Here is a 13,356-nt window from a genome sequence, read left to right as displayed (position 1 = left end):
TCATAAACGAAATGGATGAATTGCTCAATCACTCAGCATTTAGGTATTTGAGTAAGTGAATTTTCATCTAAAAACCCTATCTCTCTTTTCAATTCTTTATCACCGCCAGAAATTTGATTATGAGTATGGAGAAGAAGTTGAAGAACGAAACGGGTGCCAGTGGTGGTGATTCCAAACAAGTATTGATGAGTAATTCTTCTTCTCTTACACTTCCTCATGATACTATTCTATATGATATACTTACTAGAACGCCCATTGATAGTTTAATGAAATTTAGATGTGTATGCAAATCATGGTCTAATTCAATCATTCATGATCCTGTTTTTATCAATTTGCATTTACTTCGAAGCCCTAAGAAACTTGGATTCATCTGTTTTCCTTCGAATTTTAAAGAAATTGTGTTTTTGACTGAACCTCCCGAAGTAGTTGATATTGAAAAAGAAATTGCTCGTCATGAGGACAAAAAAGAAGACGAGGATGAGAATGATGATGATGAGGACGAGGATGAGAATGATGACGATGAGGAGGATGATGATGATGATGGTGATGAAGAGGATGAGGAAGAGGGAAAGGAGGAGGAGGAATCAATTGATTATTTGGAGGAAGAAGTTTTTCCGTTTCGGAAAAGAAACTGGATTAGTCTATAAATGCCTTAAGATTCAACACTCTTTAAATGGTTTAGTACTACTATCATCTTTCCAAGAGGACATACCTAGTCTCCATGTTTACAATCCAGTTACAGGTGATTTGATTAATCTTCCAGTACCTGACGATATTATTTATAACGATTGTCTTTATAATAATGGTTTTGTCGTTAATCTAGCATATGATTCAGTCATGGAAAAGTATAAGGTGGTTCTCTGCTGTTGTGATGGTGGAAACAGGATAAAGGAGTACTTATGTAGGGTTATTACTCTTGGCGTTGAAGGTGGTGATCCATGGAGACCTGTCGTTCTTCCGAAAGAGTGTCATTTGCCAGATGTTGCTAGTTGGAAAACGGTGTTCGCATATGGTTCTTTGCATTGGTTGGCTAATGTTCTGGGTAAACCACATTTGGATGAGAGTGAGGTTGATGAGGATGCATGGGATCAAAGGGAAATAGTTAGTTTTGATGTTAGTAGTGAAAGATTCCACACGATACAATTCCCAAAGGGAGCTTCAGAAAAATGTACTACTATACATGAGATGGAAGGATCACTCTGCTACATTGATCATATCTCAGACAATGAATTGAGTTTATGGGTTTTGAAGAAGGATACCCAACAGCAACAATATGAATGGACAGAGAAGTGCAGTTTTCATGTACCAGGAATCTTGGGTCGTTTCTGGTGGGATCGTGGTATTGCAATTGTTACATATCCTAGACTTAAAATGATATACGCGCCAGCTTGGATGGGTGATGAAGACCATGCCGACATGTATTGGAATTTCCACTGCTATGATGTGCAATCAAAACAGTTAGAGACTATGTTTGAGGCAAGTGAAATGAGGGTTTTCTTGCATGTGAACAGCTTGGCATACTTTTAATCCACTTTTTTTGGTACTAATCAAGAGAATTTTACTGCTATGTTTTTAGTTTTGCAACTTTTGATATAGGTAGGTTTTTGTTTTCTCTCTTATATTACTGCATTGACGTCTTCATTCAGACATGATGTGTTTACCAATTTCTTAGACTGAACATAGATTTATTTTTCTTTAAACATTTCATTTTTGCTTCTTCATTTTCATGGTTCTCCTAATCATGTTTTTGGTTTGAATCAAGATTATATTATGCTGTGTATCAATGTACCAAAGAGTTTGAGATTCCTTGTCAGAAAAGAACCGTGTTACAGTGATGTTGTATGGCCTGGAAGAATTGTACTTATGCAGGGATAAACCAGAATGTTGTTATCGTAGTCCTAGGCTCCTAGCCGCACTTATACTCATCCGCATCATGGTGTCAGCATCATATGCTTCCACAATCTGGAAATGGAGAACACGGGTGAAACTTGATTATAAGAAGCCTGTACATAATCTACTTCAACTCCGCTTCTGGGTAGCTAAGTTTTTTATTTGGTACAAAGTTATAAAAAGACATGAATTCATTTATTTGGTAAGATATGGGAAGTCTTGGCGTAAACTATGCATAAGATGCTGTGGTTTGTCTGAAGATCTGCATTGGTGTCTACATATCATTAGACAGTGATATAATTGTTTGTTTTTGTAGAGGGGATTCTGGACTTCCCTTTTACCTTTATTTTCTAAATAACAAAATAATGCACATTCCATTATGCATTTAAGTGTGGTATACATCCTGAAGCTCTCTTTTTCAAAGATGAATTTTATATCCATGAATGCAACTGGCAAAATAATACAGAGAAAAGTTTGCTTTTGCTGCGATTTTCTCTTAAACGTTATCAGTTGTACCGCACTGAGATATTTCCTGTCTCGATATTAGGTGTTCGCTTCTCTAATTGTAAAGTGATAGAATATGGTTGGCCACCGTGAATAGACATTGATATGGTGATCTATATTCTGTTCTTATTTTTGCAGTTCGAGGCTTTTGCACTTTCTGGTACTGATGTGATGTTAGTATTTGGTAGTATGGTATTTAATTAATTTTGAAACAGGTTGCATTACAGTTTTTGCTGGAAAATTGAATTCCACATCTTGTCTTCTTTATGACAGCAAGTGATCCTGTTATCAGGTTTTAAGCATAGAAGAAACATATGTTGGCAGAGGATTATCCTTGGCACATGGGAGTTACTGAAGCTGGTGAAGGTGAAGATGCACAGATGAAATCTGCAATTTGTATGGGAACCCTTCTACAGGTACTCATAAGCTTTCTTATTACATTATTATTTTCTCCCATTGTACAATATTCTTAAGATAGCATCTTGTTGGCTTCTAATATGTTAAACACAAAAGATCTTACTAGGATAGAAAATGATAGTCTTTTATGCTGAACTGAAGACTAATGAACTCTGTTTCGTTTGCAGGATGGTTTGGGGGATACATCAGGGTTTCCGTCACAGAACAAAAGCACCAGAGGAAGAGATAAGTCCTTGCAGAAGACTGACAAATCTTTTTATGGAATTATAAAGCATCAAATCTTCAGTAAGAGAGTGATGTCCCTTGTTGTTCTTGAGGCACCTCATATGTTGGTTGTGTTCTTGGGGAATGTGTTTTCTTCCTCATTTACATTTGATCTTTTTGACATACTCAGAACTTCAATCCATAATATCCTCTTACACACAGTGATGAGGTCGATAATAGAGGTGTCCTGCATCCTGATGGCCCTGTTCTAATGTCTGTGTCCCTGGATCAGTTGTAAAAATTTCTAGCGGTCAAGCCATGTCAGATTGTTATCTGTATCAGTATTGCCTGTACGTACTGTACCTCAAGAGAGCAACTTTCATAACCAAAATCTCGTAAAGGATTATGTCCTAGCGTACTGGAAAACAGTTGACTTACCTCTGGTTATTATTAGAGCAGAAGCCATATAACATGTTTTTTTTATAACCACGTATAACCCCCGGTATCCGCAGGTCGCAGCAATCGTCCTAATTCGTGAATCAGTTGTCCTAAAACTGCATTGTACTCTAGGATTTATTTTTTCTTCGATGAAGACTTTAATTGAGACTCTTTTTCCTTTTATGTCTTCATAATCCTGCCATGCCATCTCATATTTGTCAATTATGCAATATGTTTTTCTTCCTAGCTAATTTGGGCCTAGTGCATTTATTTTGGGCATGCTACTAGATGACAAAAAAAGATCATTAAAAATAATTTTTACACCACCCCTTATCCAACAATTATCTAATTACCTATTTTATTTCTGATTAATTAGTATTAGTTAATCGTATTAAGTGTTAATTATGTTTTAGATGTTAGATCAATCAATGTTAAAGAATTTTCCAAAACATCAAACAACTTAAATTTTTTTATTTTTCTTTCCCTTAAACAGTACCCAGAATCGGTTTACGTTCATGCACTCGTAAAACGATTCTGGGTTGGTGTTTCCAAAATTAACAGAGGACTTTCATAGTCGATTGACGTTGGTATATATATAATCCGATTACCAAAATTGGGGTTTTCTTTGACATATATAAACCGATTGATGTCTTTCATAAGAATTTTTATTTCATTCATTTCATTATCGTAGGAATCACGGATGCATTTAGCACATGCATCAAGCCTTTAAACCCCTGGGCGACCCTAGTGGACGAGTTATATTCTCGTGAGGGTTTACATAGAGATCTACCCACAAAACCTACACAAAAACTTCTAAAACCATCAATCTTCGTCGGAGGAATCCGAGTCCGATTCACCCACCATCATCATCTCCGGGGCATATTCCAGAATTTTGGATACGATGAAGTGATAGCTTGCATCGAACGTGAATGCTTTCCCCTTTTCCTCCAAGTAGCGCGCTTTCACGACTTGGTGCTACAAAAACAAAACACAAACTTATTTTGTTAGTGGTGTTTAATTGGAAGATCAAACCACATGGATTACGTAAAATAAACCACAAAAATACTTACAAATTGTTCAATGAACAAGCTAAAGTGGCTAGCGTTCAAAATCCGTTGTTGGATGGCTAAATAAGCAAGTATCTCACTTTCGATGACTTGGTGCCTATCATGGTTTTGTTGAACACTTCTTTCATTCGTATTCCCAAAATTCTTGCCTATATTTGTTATGTACCTTTGTCCAAAATGTTTCGGCATCTACCCTTAGCTTGTCCATTGATTCGAGTTTCGGCATACCATGCCTTGGTGATTTCCAAATCTTCGGCATAGTCAAACGATGTCATTTCTTATATGTGGAGGTATGAAATGAGTAGTTTTGGAGTATATGGAGTGAGAGGGAATAGAATGAGCAATTTTGGGGAAAATGGGGTCCAAGGATGAGTTCTCTATATATAGAGAAAGTCCCCAACGACTTCTTTTTTTTTTTGAAAAAAGTGAATAATTTGGAATAATCGGTCTTCTCGAAGGTCCGTAAGATCTGATTGTATTTTTATGCCACCAAGAACCGGTCTTTATTGTTGCCAACATAATCCGATTAAAGAATGGAAAAAAATTGAATTTTCACTGGCATTAATCGGTTTATATAAATGCACGTTTGATCTGATTCCAACTTGAAAAAAGATACAGAAAAAACAGCATTTTTTTACACGAAAAATCGGATTATAGTGACTCCACACATAAAACCGATTTTTTAATGGACCCTAGATAATCGGGTTATGTGAACATATCGAGTAGGCCGATTGTGGCCATGTGTTTTGGTAAAACAATTCGAGCATGCATAAACTTGTTTTACGATACACATAACTATAATTAAAACTTTAAGTGCATTAAGGTCAAACCAGGATCATCCAAAATATAAACCTTAACCATCCGAAATCTAAAAACCAAAAACTTAAACTTAAAAACTTATAAATCATGGAGCACCAGCATCAGGAGCAACACCAGGAGCATTTGCAACAGCAACAGCATCTTCTGCTTCAGCAAGGGATTGAACTTCAGTCATTTCTTCAAACATATCTTCCAAAAATCTATGGTGATCCCTTTCATCTGAAATCAAATCCCTCTTTATCTTCGCAAACCTGATGACCTCATAGAGCTCTTCTAGTGCAAGCTTTTCTACCAGTGCGAGTGCTTTCTCCAGACGGGTCTCATACCCATATGCAAACTTATAAAAGCTTCTTTCTGGCATGGGTTGTGGTGCCCTGTGAATATCTTCATGGGTGAGCTCTCGAGAGTAAAATGCTAAGTGGCCTAAGTCCATAACTACAAAAAAAAAACAAAAAACTAGTTAACAATCGGTATATAGGAAAACATATGTAATCCGATTCTAAACAACAAAACACACAGGAATGTCAAACATAAACAATCGGTTTATGTGATACATATATAAAAACCGATTATGAAATGGAATCTGAAGGAAAAATTCCACAATCGGTACATTAACAAGCAAATAAAATCCGATTGTGAAAACCTGTAGTTAAAAAAAAAAATTGGTACCCAGAATCGATTTATGCTAATGCACTTATAAACCGATTCTGGTGATGTCTTTTCATATTTTGTTTCTAAACCTAGAATCGGTTGATGTTAATCATCATATAAACCAATTACACTGCATGTTCTTCATCGCCGAAGAACAAAACCCAGAATCGGTTTATTTGATATGTCAACATAAACCGATTCTGGGTAAGATCAGAGATTTTGGTTTTCAAAAATCGAAAATTTAAACATGTAAATCAATGAAGAAATGAGAAAACTAGAACCGGTTGATGGAGATTTACCTTTTTCTTGGTTGGATCGAAGATCGTTGGATAAGAGGATCAAAAAAAAATTGATTAGGATTTTGAGAATTTGGAAAGATTAGGATGAAAATAGAAAGTTTTTTAAGTTTAGGTTTTTTATGTTTTTGGATTTGCTGAAAATGGAAAGATTAGTACTTATATGATATAGTTTTAGGAATTAATTGGGGGTAAATTAGTATTTTTGAAAAGTCTGGTAGCCCATAACCATTTGGTGGAGTGGGAAGGGAAATTTGATAGGACCCAAATAATTGTCATAGGCCCCAATTTAGCCAGACTTTTCTTCTCAGTCTTAAGCCCCGTTTAGGATTGCTTTTTTTCAACCAAAAGCACTTTGTAACAAATTTCTAACAAACTTTTATTAAAAATTGTGTTTGGTAATTTTTTTTTTCAAAATGCTTTTGGAGAGAAGCTCTTTCATTTTACGCCTGCTTTTAAAAGCTACTCAGCACTAGCTTTTAAAAGATGGAAAAACAGAAGTTGTGGACCCACGTAATTCGATTTAATTGATTGTCTATTTTAACCTTGTTATTTTAATATAAAGACAAGTTTTACCCTAAAATATTGTACATTTAACATTATATTTCTAACTTTTATTTTATTTTTTTATTTCGTCATTTTTCATTTTAAAATAATAATTACAATAATAATAAAAATAATAATATTTTATAAGTAAACCATAATCATTAAATTCTTTATTAAATAATAATAAAATTTACAAAATAATAACATAAGTATTACTTATATTTTATTAAATATATTAAAATTAGAGTTATAATTATTTTTATAGTAAAATTGTATTTAAAACAAATTTTTGAAATATGTCTATTTTTGTCATTAACTACATCACCAGCACTTTAAAATACCAGTTTACCAAACAGAATTTACAGTTTGTTAATTGCACGGTGCTTTTTAAATTATAGTTTACCAAACATCGTGCCGATTTATTTCCACATCACAGCAGAACACATCACAGCACAACAAAAAAGCATTTTTCTAAAACTCACAGCAATACCAAACTAGCCTTTATTCAGATCACTATCAGCAAAGCTTGTTATTGATTTGCTAATCTAGAACTAGTCTAGTTCAGTAAAACCCTGTTTAAAAGTATGAAGCTAAAATGAATTGCCAAGCCGCTCAATAATTATCACATTAGAATCCAGCTACAAGAATGAAGAATGCGAGTAAGTATAAAATAATGCCTAGAGAAAAAGAATATGAATAGGCACTGCAAAATACATTAAGAAATAATGCAGTGTAACATCAAATGACTGTCTCACACAAAAAAAAAAATTATTCTTTTTTCCAGTCTCATCATGACGAGCAATTTCTTAATTTTTTTTCTTAATGTATTTTTTTTCCAGTCTCAGTGTAACATGATTTGTGTGAGACAGTCATTTGATGTAGACTCGGAATATTTTGTATTGATCTATTGATCACTTGAAAATTGCATTGAAGCTAATAATTTGTGTGAGACATTTATTCCCGTCTTCCAAGAATGTTTCAATGATTAAAATGGAGTTTAGAACAATTAACTATTGAATGGATATAGCACAATATGCGTACTTGTATGCTAATTGTTGCAAGTTATTCCAAGTCCGGGAATCATAGTATGCATACCCGTATGCTTACTGGTTTGATAGTTGAAGTCCGGGAACTTAGTATGCATACCCGTATGCGTACCGGCTTAACATTTCAAGTCTGGGAATTCAACTGAGTTTGGTTGTGTACGACAGTATGCGTACCCGTTCGCATACTGGCAAACCCAGACCAAGTCCGGCTACTTAGGTATGCGTACCCGTTTGCATACTTGAGTGGGTTAAGTTCTAAAATCATTTTGTTCATGAACAAATACATTTATATAGTAAGGAATGCAATCTTTCGTAAACCTTGGTTATACTGTTCATGAATTGATTCGAGTGAATCAAAATCGATTTTGCTTCAATTGTGTCTTGTATACTTCTATGAGAATGTAAACAATTGAACAACTATAGAACTAGTTTCATTTGAGTCATTTGAACTAGTTGTGATTAAGATGAACAAGGTTGATATGAAAGTGTTCATATGGCTAACTTCGGTCAACTATTGTTGAGCCAACTAAGTGTACACGTTTAGGTATGTTTACCCATATATAAATGAAGTCACGTTTCATTTGTGTATAACAAGTTAAGTTCGATCTAACGGTTGAAAGATATTAGCTTGAATCTAATCAGGTTTTCATCTAATGGTGAATATTGAATGCTTTGTTACCAAGGTAGCATTGATTGCAAACCCTGATTTGAATACTATATAAGGGAGAACTCTAGCAACTGGGAAACGTAATCCCCACACCTCCTGTATGATATTAGTTGCAACTAGAGTCGATTCTCTTTTAACCTAGGTTTTTCTAAAACCATTATAGGTTAACGACTTAAAGACTTCATTGGGATACTGAAGCCATACCCAATTATTTTCTCTGTAGTTGTGTGTTCTGATCTTACTTTGTTCTATCGTATTGAGTATTATCTTCTCTAAGATTTGCTCGAGATTCAATCTCCAATAAGTAAGATAAAAAGTAGTCACAAACATCTTCGCCTTATCGTGTGATTCCACAATATCTTGTTTCGCTACACGACTAAGATTATTGTGAGGTGATTGATATTACTTGGCTGTTCTTCGGGAATATAAGTCCGGTGTATCAATTGGTTCTTGATCACCTTGATTTATCAAACGACGGAACAAAAACTCGTACGTACTTCTGTGAGAGACAAATTTATCTATTCAGTAGACTTTTCAGTATGAGACATATTTGTTTATCAAGTCTTCGACTTTGGGTCGTAGCAACTCTTAGTTGTGGGTGAGATCAGCTAAGGTAATCAAGTGCGTAGAGTCCTACTGGGATTCAGAGGCGTAAGGAACACGACTGTACCTTAATTAGTGTGAGATTGGTTAGGGCTCAACTACATTCCAGTCTGAAGTTAACTTGTAGTATGCTAGAGTCTGTAGCGGCTTAATACAGTGTGGTGTTCAAATATGGACTAGGTTCCGGGGTTTTTCTGCATTTGCGGTTTCCTAGTTAACAAAAATTTTGGTGTCTGTGTTATTAAAATTTATGCATTAGATTTTTATATAATTGAAATATCACAGGTTGTGTGTAGTTCAATCAATTAGATAACCAAACCTTTGGTTGTTGATATAAATTAATTTTCACTTGAACATTGGTCTTTGGTAGGATTTCTATCTGTTTGATTTGTTGATTACATTGAGAAAAAAAGATATAACTCTTGGATGTATTTTGCTTGATTGAGTATGACTGTATAGTTGATTCTCTTGGAAATATATTGGAGTTAATCCATACAGATTTCCTAAACAAAATATTGGGTGTGGTTGTTAGACCCCCGCCTTTTCAATTGGTATCAGAGCAGGCAAACACGTTTAAGACCTCATAAGTCTGTGTTTGTGGAAATCTGACTCTATGGACAGTTGTGTTATCTCTGACAAACGCATCAGCAGAGATAAAAGTTCTGTTTCTATGGATTCTATTAAAGAGAAGGGCATGTCAATCTCGAATATAGATGAACATTGTGTTCTAACGAAACAGACGAGTATTGATATGTGTTACCCTGATTATCTTACTGACGAATATGATTCTGAAGTAGAAAGGGAAGCAGCCCGAGTGAGTGCAGTAATTATAAAACTTGTTAGTATCCAGGCAGTTGAAATCAATAGGCTGAAACACAAGGTCAATACAATAGTTGGTATGGTAAAAGATCGCGATTCTCAACTAAGGGTTGTTCGTGAGGAAATCGTTGTATTTTGTTCATCTCGAACCTTACTGAATACTAAACTCAAGGAATATGCCCATGAAATTGAACGACTATTGAGTAATCTCTCTATTCAAGATAAAGGTCGTCCTGGGGAGTCTGTCATACCAACTACTTCTGACTCTGCTGTGAAATTAGAAAACGTGACTAATTCTAATCATGTTCCTCTGATGAAAACAACTTCAGAAGCTAAACTGCAAACCATTCCTTTTGCTAAAGTAGTGCTTGGTTCTTTCACTGATCATGGATTTACCACGTCTCATGGAAGGAAGAAACCTTTTAACGATGTTTCTAATGCTACACACACTAATCACTCCCGTTATCAGAAAGTATGTCTTTTTTTGTGATTCAAAAGGACATGTTCAACAGAAAAGCAAACTGAAGCTGAATGACAATTACTTTGATCGACTTCAGCACACATTAGATTTAATACTCAAAGGTGCAACTGACATTCGGATGTCTAAACCTATTGTTTTTAGTGCTCATCCTGTGAATTCTTCTAAGAAACTCAGTTCAATATGCTCATCCAACGTTCGAACCAATTGTAGCATTAATACGAATCGTTCAAGAAGATTTTAGAAAGGTTCTTATTAACCCAATATGAAGAATGATGTTCAAGATGTGAAAAAAGGAACCAGTGGATGGAAACAACAACGGAGATATGAAGGACAACCTTAATCTGATAATTGAAGGATACAAGGATCTTATCAACAGGCTGTCAAAATCCTCCATACAAACTTGTTGTGGTAAGGATTCGAACTTAGTCTCATACTTTCATGATAGTAAGTTTTATGATACTTCTTCACATCACAAAGGGTTTTCTCCAAAAATTAGAAGGAAAAAGAGGATTAACCATGAAGAATATTCATTTGATGAGCATAAAGCTCATACTTGTGCTAATTAATCACAAGGGTTGAGTGCTTACTCATAAAAATCATGTTGAGTAAGATTTGCTAATAATCAGGTATACTTATTGGTAAAACACTTTCTAATTAGTCGAGCTATTTTCTTATCGTCCATAGCTAAACTATTATTTTCTACAGATATCTTTAGCTAAGTATTGTTTGTGTCTCGACAATCTCTTCGTTTTTTATTTTATTTTTTGAAGAAGTTTTTATTGCAACTATGTTGCCTGCTATTTTTGTGCTCTATTGTTTCTCTGTGGAAATATAAAATTTATTAAGCCAAAAATTTGTGAAAGAAAATCTTCATGTAGCAAAATTATATTGTTTTGTTTTACTCTTGTAAAAGGGTACGTTATGGTTTTAGTTTTGCTTTTCTTTTGGGTTCGGGTTGTATTCGTACGGGTATCCATGACTTACTTGTCACGAACTATCTTTAGAAACTTTAAAAGTTACCGTCCCTAAGAACCATTTAAGTACCGAACCTATTGAGTCACGTACGCGTACTCTCTGATATTTTTTTTTTTTTCAAGAATGTTTTCACCTTCTCGCACCTGTGATTTTGCAAGAGGTTTTCTTGATAAAGGTATTGGTTTCGAGTCCAAAGGGATAAAGAAAAGAACCTTACTAGATGTTGATGGTCAAAATCCTGATACCCCATGCTACTATGCCTATTCTCATCAAGATGTTGAGAATGAGGAGATGGTTTCGTCTGAAGTGGTTCATGATTTTCTTAAATACTTTGAGGAAGCAAAACTGCAGCTCGTTGACACTATGAAGGGTCTCGATGTGTTAAGAACTGAGTTGAAAAGGTTAACTCTGACCTTGTTCTCATGAAAACACATGTTAGATATCTTCTCAATGAGGATATTTTCTCTGAAGAAGCAGTGGATGCTGTTAATCACAAGCTCAAAGGTCTCAAGACTCGTGAGGGTTCCGGAAAAGCTCTTTTATTTCAGTTCATGATCGATTTTGATCGTTTAGGAGTCTTTTTGTTTTTATCTTGTTGGTTTTTATTATGTCTAGAAATCTTCTTATGAGAATTTGTTCTTGTGTTTTAAGAAGGATAACTAGGGTTTGGAATAACCTATATTGTGATTACACATTGCTATTGCCAACGATTTTCATCTTGCAATGTTTTTAGATTTATTTATTTAAATTCCAAAGTTTATTTGGAAGATGATTTTTCAGTATTAATCTTTATTGGTTTTATATATTGCAAAAAATTATTATGGGATATGTGTGTTTGCGTCCGTGAACTATGATTTTACCATATATGTCAAAAGTTAAATATATTATGTCATTATGGAAATATTGATGGAAGATAGAATGAACTTTTGATAACAAAGATTAAGTCTATGATATCATTATGCAAATATTGATGAAAAATAGAATGAATCTTTGTATATTCCGCAGTATTGATCTTTCCCTTATCCACTTTTATGTGAAAGTATTGTACGGCTCCGTGAGTTTTCTTATGTTGAGCATTTTCGATTAAATTAATCATGGGTTCTCTTGTGGTTAATTTAATTGAGTTTTCTAGATACAAATTCATGTTTCATGTGATTTGTTAATGTCCAAAGAAATCCTTCTTTTGTTGTGAAAGTAAGGTCGCTCTTGTTGTTCTTTCGGGAATGACATTTTATGGGTGAGAGTTCTTAATAGAACTTTTGCTTAATTTCCAAATCTTTTTAGGGAGTGCGGTTGTGGAATATTGTAGGAGTTTTCTTGTACCTTTATAAACTCCTTGATGAATACACTAAGTTTCGACTATGTGAAATCATCGAAACAAAGTTGATATGTTCTCTTTTAGTCATGAAGTATCTCTATGAGAATTTTATTATGATCCCTCTAGTTTTCGTACCTTTGCCAATTTATATTGACAAAAAGGGAGAGAATTATTGTGTAGTTCACACTACAAATACATATGGTTTACGGATCATTATGTAAGGGGAAGTGGTTTTCATATGTGAGATGAAGTATTTTCTAAGGGGGAGTGATACATATCACCTTAGTATTATTGTCAAAGTTGTGATACAGTTGAAATTTTATGGTGTGTAATAATACTATGACACTGTATAACAATAATTGAGAAAAATCATTTTCTTATTGTTATGGCTACGGATCTTCAATAACTATGATGTTGAGTTGAACACATTCAGAATCACTGGAGTACTTAGAAGTGACGAAGATTTCGAGTAATGTTGAAGAACCAAGGAAATCAAGCATTTGGATGAGAAATTACAAAGTTTATTTTGAAAAGATGAGGGTACCCAAATATACCTAAATCTAAAACTTTTCCTACCTATAAGTCCTTGCTCCGAAAGTGATTGTCTATGTACTG

The 13,356-nt window shown here is 34.4% G+C and overlaps 1 protein-coding gene across 2 annotated transcripts; it reads left to right on the top strand.

The window, feature by feature from the left end:
* The first annotated feature begins 3 nt into the window (after positions 1–3).
* On the top strand, positions 4–3,557 carry LOC113348557. 2 transcript variants are annotated; one of them, XR_003359709.1, is made up of 3 exons: positions 4–742; positions 885–2,810; positions 2,979–3,557. XR_003359709.1 is itself a non-coding variant. In XM_026592377.1 (3 exons), the coding sequence occupies exons 1-2, from the start codon at positions 454–456 to the stop codon at positions 2,776–2,778; spliced, it is 1,134 nt and encodes a 377-aa protein (XP_026448162.1). In that variant the 5' UTR covers positions 4–453; the 3' UTR covers positions 2,779–2,810; positions 2,979–3,557. The 2 variants fall into 2 exon arrangements, 1 of the variants encoding a protein (XP_026448162.1); XM_026592377.1 differs by having other exon boundaries at positions 4–1,476; positions 2,668–2,810.
* The last annotated feature ends 9,799 nt before the right edge of the window (positions 3,558–13,356 follow it).

The sequence above is a fragment of the Papaver somniferum genome, chromosome 2 (assembly GCF_003573695.1).
Source record: "Papaver somniferum cultivar HN1 chromosome 2, ASM357369v1, whole genome shotgun sequence".
Lineage (NCBI taxonomy): Eukaryota > Viridiplantae > Streptophyta > Magnoliopsida > Ranunculales > Papaveraceae > Papaver > Papaver somniferum.
This window is presented reverse-complemented; position numbering and strand designations above follow the sequence as displayed.

Bases quoted from the DNA above. Each gene is read 5' to 3' on its own strand.
- LOC113348557 (XM_026592377.1), top strand. From the start codon at position 454: ATGAGGACAAAAAAGAAGACGAGGATGAGAATGATGATGATGAGGACG. The intron at 1,477-2,667 runs GCAAGTGAAATG...TCTTTATGACAG, and splicing joins AGTTAGAGACTATGTTTGAG to CAAGTGATCCTGTTATCAGG.